Source organism: Saccopteryx leptura, chromosome 6 (genome assembly GCF_036850995.1).
Source record: "Saccopteryx leptura isolate mSacLep1 chromosome 6, mSacLep1_pri_phased_curated, whole genome shotgun sequence".
NCBI classification, from domain to species: domain Eukaryota; kingdom Metazoa; phylum Chordata; class Mammalia; order Chiroptera; family Emballonuridae; genus Saccopteryx; species Saccopteryx leptura.
This window is the reverse complement of record NC_089508.1, coordinates 129,060,814-129,078,206: the sequence shown is the minus strand read 5'-3', so window position 1 is coordinate 129,078,206 and position 17,393 is coordinate 129,060,814. Positions and strand designations below refer to the sequence as shown.

The 17,393-nt window shown below is 44.0% G+C and overlaps 1 protein-coding gene across 3 annotated transcripts in view; it reads left to right on the top strand.

Annotated features, from left to right (window-relative positions):
* Positions 1–17,393, top strand: part of PTPN9 (protein tyrosine phosphatase non-receptor type 9) — a 98,236-nt gene that overhangs the window by 54,865 nt on the left and 25,978 nt on the right. For all 3 annotated transcript variants that reach the window (XM_066342923.1, XM_066342922.1, XM_066342924.1), the window contains 3 exons: positions 3,718–3,823; positions 12,725–12,835; positions 15,362–15,690. In XM_066342923.1, the coding sequence (XP_066199020.1) occupies positions 3,718–3,823; positions 12,725–12,835; positions 15,362–15,690 (546 nt within the window). The remainder of the gene's footprint in view (positions 1–3,717; positions 3,824–12,724; positions 12,836–15,361; positions 15,691–17,393) is intronic.

Here is a 17,393-nt window from a genome sequence, read left to right as displayed (position 1 = left end):
TTAAAGTATTAGTCTGTTGTGAGTTAAGGGGCAGAGAGAGATTTAGCAGACGACTAACAATGGACCACCGCTTGCTCAGGTAAATGGCCTTGAGTTTATGCAGTGTCCTACTTTTTCTCACAAGATTCTGAAAGGCTTGCCTCTAAAGAAATTAACATAACATTAAGAATAGCTTTCACCCAAAGATATGCAGAGTGCACTTGCAAGATAGCCCAGCAGCAACACAAGACATTCCATGGATTTCCCTACATTTTTAAATCTCATGAGAACATCTCATTGAGAAAGCCTAGCAATTGCCTTTAGTCAAAAGACAATTCTCTTAGTAAAACATTCTTTTCTTGCGGACTACGCTCTCATCCTAGGCCACACAATGGGCCATCCTACTATACCTTACCTAAGATACTATTGTCTAATCAAATATTACTTATTTATTATATTTAAACACTAGTTAAGTTCTGACTCTATTCTTCTCAGAATATACCACTATTTGCAGATCAAATAAGCAAGAAGAAAGGAATGTTTCTCTACTTATCACATGAAAAGGCTAGGGAGGAAAAATGTTAAGTGAAGGCCTAAGGGTGCTCTGTGCACAGCCACTGCCCCCTAACCATTCACAAGTCACAATCTATTCTTTTTAACATGATTAAGAAGGAATTCTCCTACAGACTTAACCCTTTACGAGGGATATCATAGCCAGCCTCTTATGTCTATGAGCCCAGTTCAAGGGGCTTACAGGCTTTTCTGTGGAACTCACACCCTCTGTCTCATTTCCAAAGAAATCACTACGAATCTACAGGGAAAGCATGGTGCTATTATCCCTGTGCCACAAATAATAGCACATACCCAGAAGAGGGGGGATATAAGGCCAGATTAGTTCAAAAAGTCAAAGGGGGAAGTATCGTTGTGCCTTTCCTTTGCGGTGACTTTGTCACCCCGCAGCCATTGGTCTTCTCTGCTGTGACTTTGTCAATCAGCAGTTTTTGATCTTCTTCTGCTGTGACCTTGTCAGCCAGCAGTTGTGGGTCTTCTTCTGCTGTGACCTTGTCAGCCAGCAGTTGTGGGTCTTCTCCTGCTGTGACCTTGTCAGCCAGCAGTTGTTGATCGGCTCCCGACACTCATATGTGCCTTGATGGGAGAGGGGGGCGGGAATACAGCAGAGCAAGTGACCCCTTGCTCAAGCCAGAGACCTTAGGCTCAAGCCAGGGACCTTTGGGCTCAAGACAGCAACCATGGGGTCATGTCTGGGATCCCACGCTCAAGCCGACGACCCTGCGCTCAAGCCAGTGAGCCCATACTCAAGCTGGTGACCTCGGGGTTTCAAACCTGGGTACTCGGTGTCCTAGGCCGACGTTCTATCCACTGTGCCATAGCCTGGTCAGGACGAAGATGATTTTTCAAAGACCATTTGTGGGTGCTCTTCCTCCTCCAAGCCAAAAGAGACAAATTAACAATCGTTAAGCTTAGAGTTATAGTTTCCTCCAAGTCTAGAGTATTTTCTTAGTGATGGCCTCCAGTCCACTGCATTCATTACAGGTCCGTAGCCACTCACTGTGGATCTGTGTTGCCAGGACCATGGTAGGGATTGTCTGGGAGAACAAGTAAACGGAACACGTTTCCGCTCTAGGAGAGGGTCAGATGGCTACACAAAGTTGGTGTGCTTCAGGGGCCGCAGGGAAGATCCCTGGGGAGAGCTGTGGGCTTCAGAGAAAGTGACGGATGGTGGTGCATTCGATGACAGTTACCAGGGTGATCTTTGTGGATGAGAATACTTTGTAGTTGAACGTGAAATGTTACAGGATTTGGGTAGACAGGTTGAAGACATGGGAGGGAACAGTTCAGAGTATGATAATCTAGACGCTCTGGAACGTTCTCAACATAGGAGTTTGGCACTTGGTAAATCTGGATAAATGTGCATCAGTAAAGTATAGTTAATGGCACTTCCTGTTCCAACACACGAGGCTTTTCCCCACTCCGCCCAGCAGTTCCTCAGCACCTACCAGGTGTCCCACAGGTCAACTCCATTCCAACACTGTGCCTGGAGACAGCATCAGGTCCCAGGGGTTAAGAGTGTTCATGCCGGCCTGACCTGTGGTGGCACAGTGGATAAAGCGTCGACCTGGAAATGCTGAGGTCGCCGGTTCAAAACCCTGGGCTTGCCTGGTCAAGGCACAAATGGGAGTTGATGCTGCCAGCTCCTCCCCTTCTCTCTCTCTGTCTCTCTCTCTCTTCTTTCTCCCTCTCTGTTTCTCTCCCTCTCTCTCTCTTCTCTAAAAATGAATAAATAAAATAAAATTAAATTAAAAAAAAAAAAGAGTGTTCATGCCTTCAAGACTGTCCCCTTTCACCCCCTTCAGACCCCAAGGGCAAGTCCAGATTGTCCCCTCTGCTGCTGACAAATAGGCTGTTGATCAGAGGTCCTGACCTCCCCCTTCTTGGGTTTGATGAACTTGTTAGACTGGCTTACAGAACGCAGAGAAACATTTTGCTTTCTGGATCACTGGTTTTGTTTTTTGTTTTTGTTTTTTTTTCATTTTTCTGAAGCTGGAAACAGGGAGAGACACCCGCATGTGCCCGACCGGGATCCACCCGGCACGCCCACCAGGGGCGACGCTCTGCCCACCAGGGGGCGATGCTCTGCCCATCCTGGGCGTCGCCATGTTGCGACCAGAGCCACTCTAGCGCCTGGGGCAGAGGCCACAGAGCCATCCCCAGTGCCCGGGCCATCTTTGCTCCAATGGAGCCTTGGCTGCGGGAGGGGAAGAGAGAGACAGAGAGGAAAGTGCGGCGGAGGGGTGGAGAAGCAAATAGGCGCTTCTCCTGTGTGCCCTGGCCGGGAATCGAACCCGGGTCCTCCGCACGCTAGGCTGACGCTCTACCGCTGAGCCAACCGGCCAGGGCTGGATCACTGGTTTGTGATGAAAGGATATAACCCAGGAGCAGCCGGGAAGAGATGCACAGGGCTAGGTGCGGGGAAAGACCATGGAGCTTGCATGCCCTCTTGGAGAGGACCGTTCTCCCAGCACCGTCACATCTTCACTGACCTGGAAGCGCTCTGAACCCCAATCTTCCAAGTTTTTATGAAGGCCTCATTAATTAGACATGATTGACTAAACCATTTACCATTGGTGACTGTACTCTGTCTCTAGCCCCTCCCTTCTTCCTCCTCCCCAGTTGGGGGTAGAGTCAGGGCTGAAAGTGTCAATCCTCTAATCATATGTTTGGTCCCCTTGGCAACCGGCTCCCATCCTTGATTTAGGGGCATTCCAGCAGCCACACCTTTATTGATCTGTCCACTCAGAAAATTCCAAGAGTTTTCAGAATTTCCAGGAACAGGGTCGAGGACAAAATACATATCTTTTTTAATGTTTATTTTATTGATTTTAGAGAGAGGAATGGAGAGAGCAGGAGAGAGACAGGGACATCTGTTCCTGTATGTGACCTGACCAGGGATCAAACTGGCAACCTCTGTGTTTCAAGATGATGTTCCGACCAACCTAGCCATCTGGCCAGGGCCCAAATATATAGTTATTACAAATCACAATATCACAGTAAGCATAGCAGGTACCAAAGGTAAATCATCTTTTTGTAAGACTAGTGTTCAGCGAGGTGGTTATTTTGATCCCAAATGTGTCCCATACTTCTGTTTTTGCTCCAGGCTTTCCACCCGCCTCATTTGTCTGATGACTTAAATGTTTTTGTTCAATGGTTGGTTTGCAGCTTTGAAACTCAGAGGAATGGACTGGTGTTTATCTATGACATGTGCGGTTCTAACTACACCAACTTCGAGCTGGATCTTGGCAAGAAAGTCCTAAACCTGCTGAAGGTAAGGCTGTGACTGGGCCCTTTCAGTGCTCCTGCTGTGGTTAGGGTACTTTCTTCTGTTCTCTGAGAGATTCAGGGATGTCAGTGTTAGACATTGTGTTCCATTTATAGGTCACCTGTAAATGATGATTAAATACATGCTTTTGCAGAACAAGACATGGTCTTAAAAGTAAAGTGGGAAGAATTTAAATAAGAAATATACAGGAAATTTTTTTTTTTTTAGTTTTTATTTTATTGGTTTTAGAGAGAGAAAGGGAGGGAGCAGGAGAGAAACAGGAACATTGATCTGCTCCTGCATGTGCCCTGACTGGGGATTGAACCGGCAACTTCTGTGCTTTGGGATGATGCTGTAACTAACTGAGCTATCCGGCAAGGGCAATGCACAGCACAGAAATTTCTGAATCATAAAGGTGTGGGATGTCCCAATCTTAGAGTTTTGTAGAATAAGAATTAATGAAGGCCAAGGTATGGGCAGTATCTGTGAGAAATGTCACCTAGCCAGTGACTTTCAGACTTTTTTTTAATGTATTGATTTTAGACAGTGAGGAAGCAGGGAGAGAGAGAGGGAAGCATTCATTTGTTGTTCCACTTAGTTGCTTCCCCATATGTGCCCTGACCAGGGATTGAACCTGCAGCCTTGGTGTTTCAGGACGATGCTCTAAGCTACTGAGCTGACCAGCCAGGGTACTTTCAGATTTTGTAAATCAGTCTAGTCAGTGGTGGGATTCAAATAATTTAACAGCTGGTTCTCTGCCCTAATGACTGTTTTAAGGATTAAAAAACAATATACCAAAAGGTAGTTTATTATTTCATGCATTTAATACTTAAGAACAATAAAAGAGGTACACAAAACTAGATGTTATAAGAGGTTTAAAATATTAGTGAAAAAATATTAACACCTGACAAAAAAACAAAACTGTTATTTAAGATATTTCCATATTGTTTCTTTTTTTTTTTTAAACATTTCTCTTTTTTTTAATTTTATTTATTCATTTTAGAAAGGAGAGAGATAGAGAGAGAAGGGGGGGGGAGCAGGAAGCATCAACTCCCATATGTGCCTTGACCAGGCAAGCCCAGGGTTTTGAACCGGCAACCTCAGCATTTCCAGGTCGACACTTTATCCACTGCGCCACCACAGGTCAGGCCCATATTGCTTCTTGATTGACGTCCTCACTTGCAATTTTTTCACCTATGGACAGAATGAACATTATTAGTACAGGTGCTTAGAATACGCTGTTGAGTAGATGAATGTTAAAAAAGAGTAAGAGATGTAAATCTGTGATTTTCTCCTTAGAGAGAACCCTGATGACAAGTGCCATTTTAACAACCGATTTGCCGAACTCAACAAAAATTAGATATCAGTTCTACCGAACCAGTGCAAACCAGCTGAATCCCAGCACTGACTCTATTCAGAAATATGTTTTACATTGTGACTTAGTACACAGAAATATATGTGCACTTACATGTGCATGCAGAGTTGAAAACATAGATAAGGTACATCTGTGTATGCAAACTTTAGGGCATTTCAGGCTGGATTTTTCTGCCCTGAGAGTTTTTTCATCAGACTTGCAGAAGAAACTTAAAGCTTTCAAAGTCTGTGAATAAGGGTGGAGCTCTGTGTGTACACATTTGTAAAACAAGAAAAAAATGCAGAAAACACACTATGTTTACTGTGTACAATTGGTTTGATTAGTCCCTTCTGTATCTTATTTTTAAAATGTTAGTCACAACCTATTTAATTAATTTCAGGACTCACTGAATGACAACATATGGTTTGGAAAAAACATTTCTCTAAGAGTCTTTGTGGTTTTTGTTCCGGGACCTGTCTTGGAAGTTCTATAGAACTAGATTGCTAGAGGTGTTTATTTACTGTTATGTCTTTACAATATGGTGTATATAAATAGGGTATTACACCGCCTGTTATGTTGTTTTCTGGGACTTGTATTTTTCACTCATCATTATGTCACTAACCTTCCTCTTGTGGCATGTAGCTGTGATTCATGCCTTTGTATTGACAGTTGAAGGATTGTCACCTGTTAGTTCCTCGTCTGTTGGTGAGTATAACAGTCTGTTCATCCACTCTTCTGCTGACGGCTCCTTGGGCTGTGCCCCGGTTTTGCTATTATGAAAAGCGCTGCTATGAATTTTTTTGTTGTTTTTGAGAGCTAGAAACAGACAGGAAGGAAGGGAGAGAGATGAGAAGCATTAACTCATAGTTGTGTCACTTTAGTTATCTATTGATTGTTTCTCATATGTACCTTAACGGGGGCGGGGGCACCCCTGAGCCAGTGACGCCTTGCTGAAACCAGTGACCTTGGACTCAAGCCAGCGACCTTTGGGCTCAAATCAGCGACCATGATCCCACACTCAAGCCAGCGACTCTACACTCAAGCTGGTGAGCCCATGCTCAAGCTGGATGAGTCCATGCTCAAGCCAGAGACCTTGGGGTTTCGAACCTGGGTCCTCAGTGTCCCAGGTCAACGCTCCATCACTGAGGCACCACCTGGTCAAGCACTATGAATATGTTTTACTTGTCTTCTGTTGCATGTGTACAGGAATGTCACTAGGGCAATGTTTCTTGAGCATTTATTCATTATTGCCTCACTAAGGAGCCTTTTGTAGACATTCCCCACTCTCCACCCCTAGTTGTTCCTCTTCTAATGAAACTCTAATACACAAATGTACTATATTAGGGGTCGGGAACCTATGGCTTGCGAGCCAGAGGTGGCTCTTTTGACAGCTGCATCTGTCTCACAGACAAATCTTTAATAAAAAAATAATGTTAAAAATATAAAACATTCTCATGTATTACAATCCATTCATTTCCTACCGCTCATGTTCATGGTTGTGGGTGGCTGGAGCCAATTACAGCTGTCCTCCGGGACAACACCAAATTTTTATTGGATAATGCATAACGTACACAGGTCATTGTATGGCTCTCATGGAATTACATTTTAAAATATGTGACATTCTTATCTCTTTCCCCTCTCTGTCTCTTTCTCTCTCTGTGTCTCCTCTCTCTAAAAAAATGAATAAATAAAATGTAAAAAATAAATAAAATATGGGACGTTCATGGTTCTCTCAGCCAAAAAGGTTCCTGACCCCTGTATTATATAGTATATATCATTATGGCACTGAATGCCTATCTGTGCTTTAAGCATAAAAAGAGTATGATTTTTTGTTGTTCATTTTCCACTCTCCTTTAAATTTCATCCCCTTGGAAGTGGTATCCCCCCCCCCCCCCCCATCGAGAATGCATGCTCTGAAGCAGATATCTAGGAGGAGAGTTACAAGTTATCAGTCTCTGAAGACTCAGCGTTATCAAATAGTGTCAACTTGTTTTCCTAAGTGGTTGTGTCCACTTCCACATGTGAAATTTCCACTGGTCCACATCCTCTCTGACCCTTGGTGATGGCAGATTTCTCAATGTTTTCCTAGTCGTGTGGGATAAAATTGTATCTTGTGGCATAGCTTGCATTTGTCTTGTTAGTGAGATTATTTCTCCATATCTTTATTGGCCATATATATTTTTTTCTCCTGCAAAATGCCTATTTGTGGCTTTTACCCATTTTCCCATTGTTTTGTCCATTGATGCTGTTTTTCATATATCATTGATACTAATCCATTCATATATACCCATATGTATTAACATATACTTAGTTTATAGCTTGTTTTTTCCCCTTTTTTATAAAGTCCTTTTCACTGACAGAAGTTCTTAACTTTAATATGTTTACATGTGTCTGAATTTTTTTTCTGTTTAATGTGTTTGCATCTTAAATCCTTCCCTATTCTAAAGTTGGAAAAAATATATTAACTATTTTCTCTTCTTTTTTTTTTTTTTTTACCGCTCTACCACTGATTTTAGGTGCATTAATTCTTTCGGTTGATTTTCTTATTGTGATAAAATATCTCTAACAAAACTTACCATTTTAACAATCTTCAAGTGGCATCAAGTATATTCACAGTGCAGCCGTCCTGACACTCACTGTTCATATTCAGAACTATTTTGTCATCCCAGACAGAAACTCTGTACTCGTTGAACAGTGGTCTCCCCATATGGTCCTTGTTCCAGCCTCTGCTAGTTTGCCTATCCTTGGTTCTCATTAAAGTAGAATCACATAATATATACCCTTTTGAGTGTGTTTTATTTAACTTAGCATCATGTTTTCAAGATTCATTGATACTGTAGCACATAACAGAATGTCATGCCTTTTTAAGGCTGAATAGTATTCTATGCTATGCACTTACTGCATTCTGGGTATCAGTCACCTGTCAGACGGGCTTGTGGGTTTTCCCCACCCTCTGGCTGTTGTCGATGCTGCTGCTGTGCCTATTAGTGTACAATGTGTCTGGGTCCCTGCTTTCGATTGTTCACATATTCTAGAAGTGGAATGGTTCAATCATGTGATAATTCTCCATTTAACTATTTGAGGAGCTGTTTTCTTTTAAGAGTTTAAAAGTTTGTTTTTGTTGTTTATGGCCTTAATCCATCTAGAGTTGGTTTTTTGGAGGGGGAGAAGGATTTGTTTCCAGTTTATGGAGTTGATTTTATTAAATTATGGATTGATTGATTTTAGAGAATGAGAGACATAGATTTGCTGTTTACGCATTCATTGGTTGATGAAGAAATTTTTTTTTCATTGAGAGTGAGAGGAAGAGAGAAGAGAGAAGGAAAGGGAGAGAAAAAAGAAATTAGGTGGCAACTTGTAGTTTTATTTAGTTGTTTATTCACTGATTGCTTCTTGTATGTGCCCTGAATGGGTGCTGAACCGCCACCTCTAGCGTGCTGGGTCACTGTTTTATACACTGAGCTACCTGGCCAGGGCTATTGGTTGGTTCTTATGTTGTGTGCCCTAACCAGGGATCGAACCCACAACCTTGGTGTATGGATATGATGCTCTAACCAACTGAGCTACCCTGCCAAGGTTGGAGTTGATTTTTTGAGTATGTTCTGAGATGTAGGAATCTGACTTTTTTTTTTTGACAGTGATAGAGAGTCAGAGAGGGACAGATAGGGACAGACAGACAGGAAGGCAAAGAGATGAGAAGCATCAATTCTTCGTTGCAGCTCCTTAGTTGTTCAGTGATTGCTTTCTTATATGTGCCTTGACCCTGGGGGCTACAGCAGAGCAAGTGACCCCTTTGCTCAAGACAGGTGACTTTGGGCTCAAGCTACCGATCTCTCACTCAAGCTGGTGAGCCCATGCTCAAGTCGGATGAACCTGTGCTCAAGCCGGCAACCTAGGGTTTTGAACCTGGGTCCTCCACGTCCCAGTCCAGTGCTCTATCCACTGCGCAACCACCTGGTCAGACTCTCCCTATGTGGATAGCTATTTTTATTTTTCATTTTTACATATTGAATAATCCCTCCTTTCCAGAGACTCCTTGTCAGTTTTTACAAAGTCACAATAACCTAGTAAGTTAATATACTACAGACAATTTAATCATTTGTCTGAGTTGTTCAAGTTGCTTAAACAATGCTGTTGTGATCATTTTAGTTTTTCCTCTTAAGTTATTTTTTTAATGTTTATTTTATTGACTAGAAAGAGGAAGGTAGAGAGCAGGAGAGAGACAGGAACATCTGTTTCTATATGTGCTCTGACCAGGGATTGAAAAGGCAGCCTCTGTGCTTCGGAATGATGCTTTAACCAAACTAGCTTTCTGGCCAGGGCTTCTTATAAAGTATTTTAAGAAGATACTTTGAAGACTTGGATTATTTGGCTAATGATTATTATATATGGGGGGGGGGGCATGCAACAGACAGGACAGGAGAGAGATAAGAGGCATCAACTCATAGTGTGGCTCCTTAGCTGTTCACTGATTGCTTTCTTTTTTTTCTTTTCTTTTAGATGAGAAGCATCAATCATTAGTTTTTCGTCGTGCATTGCAACACCTTAATTGTTCATTGATTGCTTTCTCATACGTGCCTTGACCGCAGGCCTTCAGCAGACTTAGTAACCCCTTGTTCGAGTCAGCAACCTTGGGCTCAAGCTGGACCTTGGGCTCAAGCTGGTGAGCTTTTGCGCAAACCAGATGAGCCCTCACTCAAGCTGGTGACCACGGGGTCTTGAACCTGGGTCTTCCGCATCCCAGACCGATGCTCTATCCACTGTGCCACCGCCCGGTCAGGCTGATTGCTTTCTCATATGTGCCTTGACCAGGGCGCTACAACAGAGTGACCCCTTGCTCAAGCCAGTGACCAGGGGGTCATGTCTAAACATCATTACTTTCAAAGGCAAATCATCTTTTTATTTCTTCCCTTTAAACCAGGGGTCTCAAACTCGCGGCCCGTGGGCCGCATGCGACCCGCCAAACAATTTTGTGTGGCCCGCAGACTAATCCACGAAGTTCAAAATATTTTGGATAAAATTAAGTAAACCTAGGGGCCTACTTGTATTTTTCATTTCTCTAGCATCCTAGCTAGATAATAAACTGTATTATTCGTCTTACTTCTATGGTGCTTTCCCGTGGATGCCCCGCCCAAAGCCTGGCGATAGCGGATAGCCTATTTATAGCTTTGCTCTGGAATGAGACAAAGCAAAGCTAGCTATGCCTAAAAGCAGCTGCTGCAGCTGAGTGCGGTTTGTTGCCATAAATGGCCTGGTCTATTTTTCTTTGGTCCCGTCCACCCCGTGTTTAATAATGTCGTCGTCGTGTTCTAAAAAGCGAAAGATTGCGGATGAAAAACGACTGTTTCAGGATAAGTGGGAAAATTTATATTTTGTTACGCAAGTAGGCGACAAAATCAACTGTCTGATTTGTCTGCAATGCATCTCTGTGCCCAAGGAGTACAACGTGCGTAGACATTATGACACGCTGCATGGACAACAGTTTGCTGCACTGACTGGCACAATTCGCGAGGAAAAAAGTCCGTCACTTGAAGGCATCGTTCGCCAACCAAAGAAACTTTTTTAAACGTGTTAACACAGCAAGCGAAGATTCCGTGAAGGCAAGCTTGGTTGTTAGCGAGATGATAGCAAAGGCGTCATGACCATTCACTGAAGGCCAGTTTGTAAAAGAATGTATGATAAAGGCGTGTGAAATTATTTGTCCGGAGAAAAAGATGCTCTTCGAAGGTATAAGTTTGTCTGCAAACACAGTTGCCAGCAGGATCACGGAGTCAGCCGACGATGTACAACAGCAACTGATTGCAGCTGCGAAGAATTTTGAAGCGTATTCCATTGCACTGGACGAGTCCACTGGTGTAACAGATACCGCGTATTGTGCCGTATTCATCCGAGGGGTCGACGCAAACTTCAACGTCTTTGAAGAGTTATTGGACATGCTACCGATGACAGGAACGACGAACGGTCAGGATATTTTTCAAGAACTGGAAGCTTGTATTGACAGATGTGGACTACCATGGGACAAACTCGTTTCAGTGGCCACAGATGGTGCTCCAGCAATGTGTTCACAGAAGGCTGGTGTTGTCAGATTGTTGAAGGACAATCGGAATCGGCTCAGTTTGAGCGGACCTTTTGCAGCCATACACTGCATTTTGCACCAGGAAGCACTCTGTGCCAAAAATATACAACTGAAGGAAGTCATGGATGTTGTTGTGAAGACAGTAAACTTCATACGTGCAAGGGGTCTCAACCACAGGCAGTTTGTGTCATTTCTAGCCGATTTAGAGGCGGAGTACGGAGAGTTGCTGTATCATACTGAAGTCAGATGGTTGAGTCGTGGCAAAGTGCTGCAGAGATTTTTTGCTCTGAGGCAGGAAATAGCATTGTTCATGGCAATGAAAGACAGAGATGTTCCTGAGCTGTGTGAGCCAACATTTCTATCGGATCTAGCTTTTCTGACAGATGTCACACAATACCTCAATGCACTGAATTCAGAACTGCAGGGCTCAAAGCAGTTGATTACTGTGATGTTTGACTGCATCAAGTCGTTCAGATGCAAGCTCACCTTGTGGGCAAGCCAGCTGACAGGTGGCAACACGGCTCATTTCTCTGTTCTAAAGTCGTTAGGTGCTGTCGATTTACAATGCCTGAAAGACTATGCAGATATGTTGACCAGATTACGAGATGATTTTGAACATCGCTTTCAGGAATTCACGGCTCTGGAACCGCATTTTGCACTTTTTGCCACTCTATTCGCAGTTGATGTGCAGAGCGTTCCAGAAGTCCAGATGGAACTACTGGACTTGCAGTGTGACACTATTCTGAAACAGAAGTACGCTGATGTTGGCGTTCCAGATTTCTACAAGTCCGTTCCGAGAGAAAAGTTTCCAATATTAGTCTGCAGAGCTGCTAGAACTCTGGCGATGTTTGGCAGTACATACGTTTGTGAACAATTCTTCTCTACAATGAAGATCAACAAAACAGCATTGCGATCGAGACTGACTGACAAACATCTGAAAGCAACTTTGTGACTTGCAACTACACACAACTTCAGGCCTGACTTCGACGGTCTGGTGTCTGCCAAATGCACTCAGCTGAGTGGACAGAAACCTTCTTAAGGGCTTAGCTTAGTTAACAGCAGTTGTGATGCGAACTACAGTTTCTGGTCGTTTTGTGACACTGAGTAAACTGCATGTACGATTGTGCTTGTTGTACTGATTTTTTTTTGTTTTCAACTGCAGTGAGAAAAGTGTTGCGTAACAGTTGCCTTTTGTAGACCTAGTGCGGCCCACCAAATGGTTGTGATCTTGCTCTGCGGCCCACATGCTGAGTTGAGTTTGAGACCCCTGCTTTAAACCATTCTTTTTTCAGCTACTCCAGGGAAGCCTGAATTAGGCTACAGACTCCCCCTGCTGGGTGAGAACAGGGAGAAGAGCAGGGAGAAAAACTTCAACTTTGGGTTTGACCATCACAAGTTCCTGAAGGAGGCTCACTTGCTCTCTCGTGGTGCCCAGATCAGATCAGTGTCTCTAACTCCCCATGTGTATTCTCCACAGGGAGCATTCCCAGCTCGGCTGAAGAAAGTTCTGATTGTGGGAGCGCCCATATGGTTCAGAGTGCCCTACTCCATCATCAGCCTCCTCCTGAAGGACAAAGTCCGGGAGAGGGTAAGGGGAGCCTGCTTTTGTTATGTTTGGTGGTGGCTCGGTAGGTTCCCACCTCTGCTGTTGGTTTTCCTCTTGCTGTCTTGTCTGCTGGAGTGCTTATGCATCTTCTCTGCTTCACGCTTTCTCCACTCACAGACAGCTGGCCATCTCTCCCACTGTGCCACAAGGTACTGAATTTGGGAGAGTTCACATTGAGCACTCCCCCATCACAGTGCTTTGCATAAAAACAGTACAGAGGGAATGTGGCCCGTAGGTGGATAAAGTAGGGATAGCTGCTACCAATTAGCCTCATGCTATCCAGGCTTTTCATATTGAACAACTTCTAATGTGATTGCAGTAGTTGAACTAGTGTTTGAATTTGTTCAACGGGAAATACCACTCAGTCCTTTGGACCACCTGGGGGGGGGGGCAGAGGGGAGTCTTTTATGATGTCTCTTTTCTACTTATCTTCCTGGCATTTTCTCGTAAAATGGCCAATGTGTCGCTTCCTAACTTTAAAAGTGTTCTCTAAAATTATTTTAATTCTGTTATTGTTCCCCAGAGCGTCCTGGGACTGAAAGACTGGTTTTGTTCACTCACTCCTTCATTTCTACCCTTGAAAGAAAGGGTGTGTGAGACAGTCACACAACAGGATAAGATGAAGTTGTTGTGAAATATTATAAGAGGGTTTTGCAGGATAGGATGGAGAGATTGTATGCATAATAACAATGAAGATGTTTATAGCCGAGGTGATTTGAATTGGAGAGGGAAAACTGAAGACATTTGATTCTGTGGGACTACTTAGGGACCTAGTGACTCAGAGTAGGGGAGGTCTTTCCTAAGATAACTCTTTGGGAAGACTCCTCAGGCAAATTCTTGCACTTTTTTTTTTATAAGCTTTAGTGCATGTGTAAATTCAGAATACATGGCGCATCTTTACGGTCTAGGCTCTAGGCACCAAGAATGGAAAGTTGATCAAGAAGCGCTTACCCTGGAGGAGCGCAGGGTCCTGGTAGGGGATGTAGAGATATACAGTGTGTTCGTAAAGTCATGGTGCACTTTTGACTGGTCACAGGAAAGCAACAAAAGACGATAGAAATGTGAAATCTGCACCAAAGAAAAGGAAAACTCTCCCAGTTTTATACCTATTCAGTGCAGTTTGATGTGGGCTCACGCACAGATTTTTTAGGGCTCTTTAGGTAGCTATCCCGTAAAGCCTCTACAGACTAGTCACTGACTGATGGCCTACCAGAATGGGGTTTCTCCACCAAACTGCCGGTTTCCTTCAACTGCTTATCCCACCAAGTAATGTTATTCCTATGTGGTGGCACTTCGTTATAAATGTGCTGATATTCACATTGCACTTTGGTCACGGATTCGAATTTAGCGAGCCACAGAACACACTGAACTTTGCTCTGTACTGTCCACATCTTGACTGGCATGGCCATGGGCTGCTTCGCTGTATACATGGTGTTACATCATCATCTGCGCATGCGCACATGCTGCCACATCATCCTACAGAAACTAGGAGGGTTTTCCTTTTATTTGGTGCAGATTTCACATTTCTATCATCTTTTGTTGCTTTCCTGTGACCTGTTAAAAGTGCACCATGACTTTACGGACACACTATATAGTTGCAGAGGACTGGTGCTTAGCAGGAGTGCAGAGTGGACTGTTGTTAGGGCAGATGGCCAAGAAGGGTGAGAGGGCATTCCAGGAAGAGACAACAGCAGGAGAGATCAGCACCTTCATTCTACATAGATTCCAAGAAAACCAACCAGCCTAATGTCCCGTGTGACTGTGTCCCCGCACGGAATAGAATTAGGGGTTACAGTGACTTCTTTAGCACTCTTCCTAGGCTTGCCTGTGTTTGGGTGGCTGGTTTTGTCTTACTGTCATAGAAACCTATCTTTGAGAACATCAATACCAAGCAATGAGTAAAGCAAAAGCTACTAGGCTTAGTTGACAAAAATAACCACTACCCATGCATTCTGGGTTGTCAAAAGGCGAATACTGCATCAGGTGTTCCTGGGAACCCTTGTTAATGTTATAAAATATCTTGTTCACTATACCTTCCTTTTATTTTTTTTATTTTTATTTATTTATTTATCGGTTTTTGTACCCCTTTTGGAATGTATGTAACAGAGCTTCTAATTCTAGGAGTGAATTTGATGGACATTTTGGGAATTTAGTATGCATTTGTTTGGGAAATTCATAGGACTCCCATCCCAGGCAGAGTGAAGGGCAGTCTACTTTTACAAAAACACTCAAGTATTTTAAGCAAATTTTATCCTGTTCTTCAAACTTGGTATTATTTTATATCAGTTTCAGGTGTGCAGCATACTGGTTATATAATCCTATCATTTACTGTGTGATCCTTCTCGATATTTCCAGTCCCTGCCTGATGTGCCGGTAGTTATTACAATATGGCTGACGAGATTCCCTGTGCTGAACTATACCTCCTGAGACACGTCTGTTCTTTGCCTTGACTCTCTGTTTTCTTCCCCACCCCCCAACAAACTCCCATGGCTCTTTCTGGCCTTCCAGATCCAGATATTGAAGACATCTGAGGTCACCCAGCACTTGCCTAGAGAGTGTCTTCCAGAAAACCTGGGTGGCTACGTCAATATGGACCTTGCCACTTGGAATTTCCAGTTCCTACCCCAGATGAATGGCTACCCGGACCCTTTTGATGAGATCATCCTGCTCTCCCTCCCTCCTGCTCTGGACTGGGACTCAGTGCATGTCCCAGGCCCCCATGCCATGACCATCCCAGAGCTGATGAATTACGTCAGCATCAGGCAGAAGCGTGGGATCTACGAGGAGTACGAAGACATTCGCCGTGAGAACCCCGCAGGCACTTTCCACTGTTCCATGTAAGTGGGAAAGATGTGGGCCAACCGGGGTGCTCTGGCACGTGCTGGCAACAGCCGCACCCCACCTGAATGTGAGGGGCATCACTCTCAGATGGTGGCTTCTCCCCTCCAGGAAGAGGCTTCTCCTGCTTTGGTGCTTGTGGCCAACATCCTATGCCCTGAAATTTCTGATGATCTGGAACCCTGTAATAATGGACACATGTAAAAAAATGTGTAAAATATATTTTCTTGAAATGCAGATATTTTTAGGCAAAAATGAATAAAATCTTTAAAAAGAATTCTGTACAGGGTTAGACATTTTTTTTTAAGTGAGAGGAGGAGAGGTAGAGAGACAGACTCCTGCATGTGCCCCAACCGGGATCCACCCAACAACTCCATCTGATGCCAATGCTTGAATCAACCAAGCCACTGGCTGCAAGGGGGAAGAGAGAGAAAGGGGAGATGGAGGGGAAGAGAAGCAGATGGTTGCTTCTCCTGTGTGCCCTGACCGGGGATCAAACCCGGGACATCTGCATGCTGGGCTGACGCTCTGTCCACTGAGCCATCCAGCCATGGCCTAGTTACAATTTTCGTAGAGGTCTGATTAGTGCTTTCACTTTCCCCAATGACTGGAGTCTCTGAGCTAAACGGAGGTGCCAGCTTGTCTGGAAAGCTTTGTTAACTTGTTGAGTAATGTTGGAAGTGAACGATGGGCCAGTATCACTTTGTAGGGACTTTGGGAGCCCAAATCTTAAAATGATTTTTTTTTAGTAGTTATTTTACTCCTTCCTGGGTTCTGTTTTGGCGGGAAACACGTCTACCTACCTGGTGAAGGTATCTACCAAAGCTAGTAGGTATTTGTATCCCTGGCATGTGGAGAGTTGGTTGAAGTCTACCTGCCAGTCCTCCCTTGGGCAGATCCCTTTCCTCTGGACCAGCTCAACCAATTGACCCCTGTGGGTTGTTGACTACACAGATGGAGGAGGCTTTAGCTGACATGTCTGATGATTTTTGTTAACCCCTTACTAATAAATAAATAGGTGCTGACAAAGCCAGGCCAAAATATCTTTACCACAGCCTGACCATTGGTGGTGGTGCAGTGAATAGAACATCAACCTACGATGCTGAGGACCCAGGTTTGAAACCCTGAGATTGCCAGCCTGAGTGTGGGCTCATCTGGCTTGAATGTGGGCTTACCCAGCTTGAGCGCGGGGTCACTAGCTTGAGTGTGGGCTCATAGACATGACCCTAAGGTTGCTGGCATGAGTCCAAAGATCACTGGCATAAGCCCAAGATTCTGGCTTGAGCAAGGGGTCACTGGCTCAGCTGGAGTCCCCCAGTTGAAGCATGTGAGAGATGCAGTCAATGAACAACTAAAGTGCTGCAACTATGAGCCGATGCTTCTCATGTCTCTCCCTTCCTGTCTCTGTCTCTCAAAAAAAAAATCTTTACCATAAAGTGACAGGAGTCATGAAGATCTTTGATGACCTGGGAAATATGTAAGAGATTGCTTTGTTGATATTATTCTTCATCATTTTTAATGTATCCATGCTGTTTCTTCCTGGTATATTAGCAGTGTTGGCTGGCAGATGTATGTTGAGGGTATTAGTGCCTCAATGACAAGGTCCATTCTCATAGAAATGGCTTTAGCAGTTTGGTATGCAAATTTGTCTCACAAGGTTACCTCCTCTGTTCCCTTTTGGTGTCCTCTACAGTGGATTGCT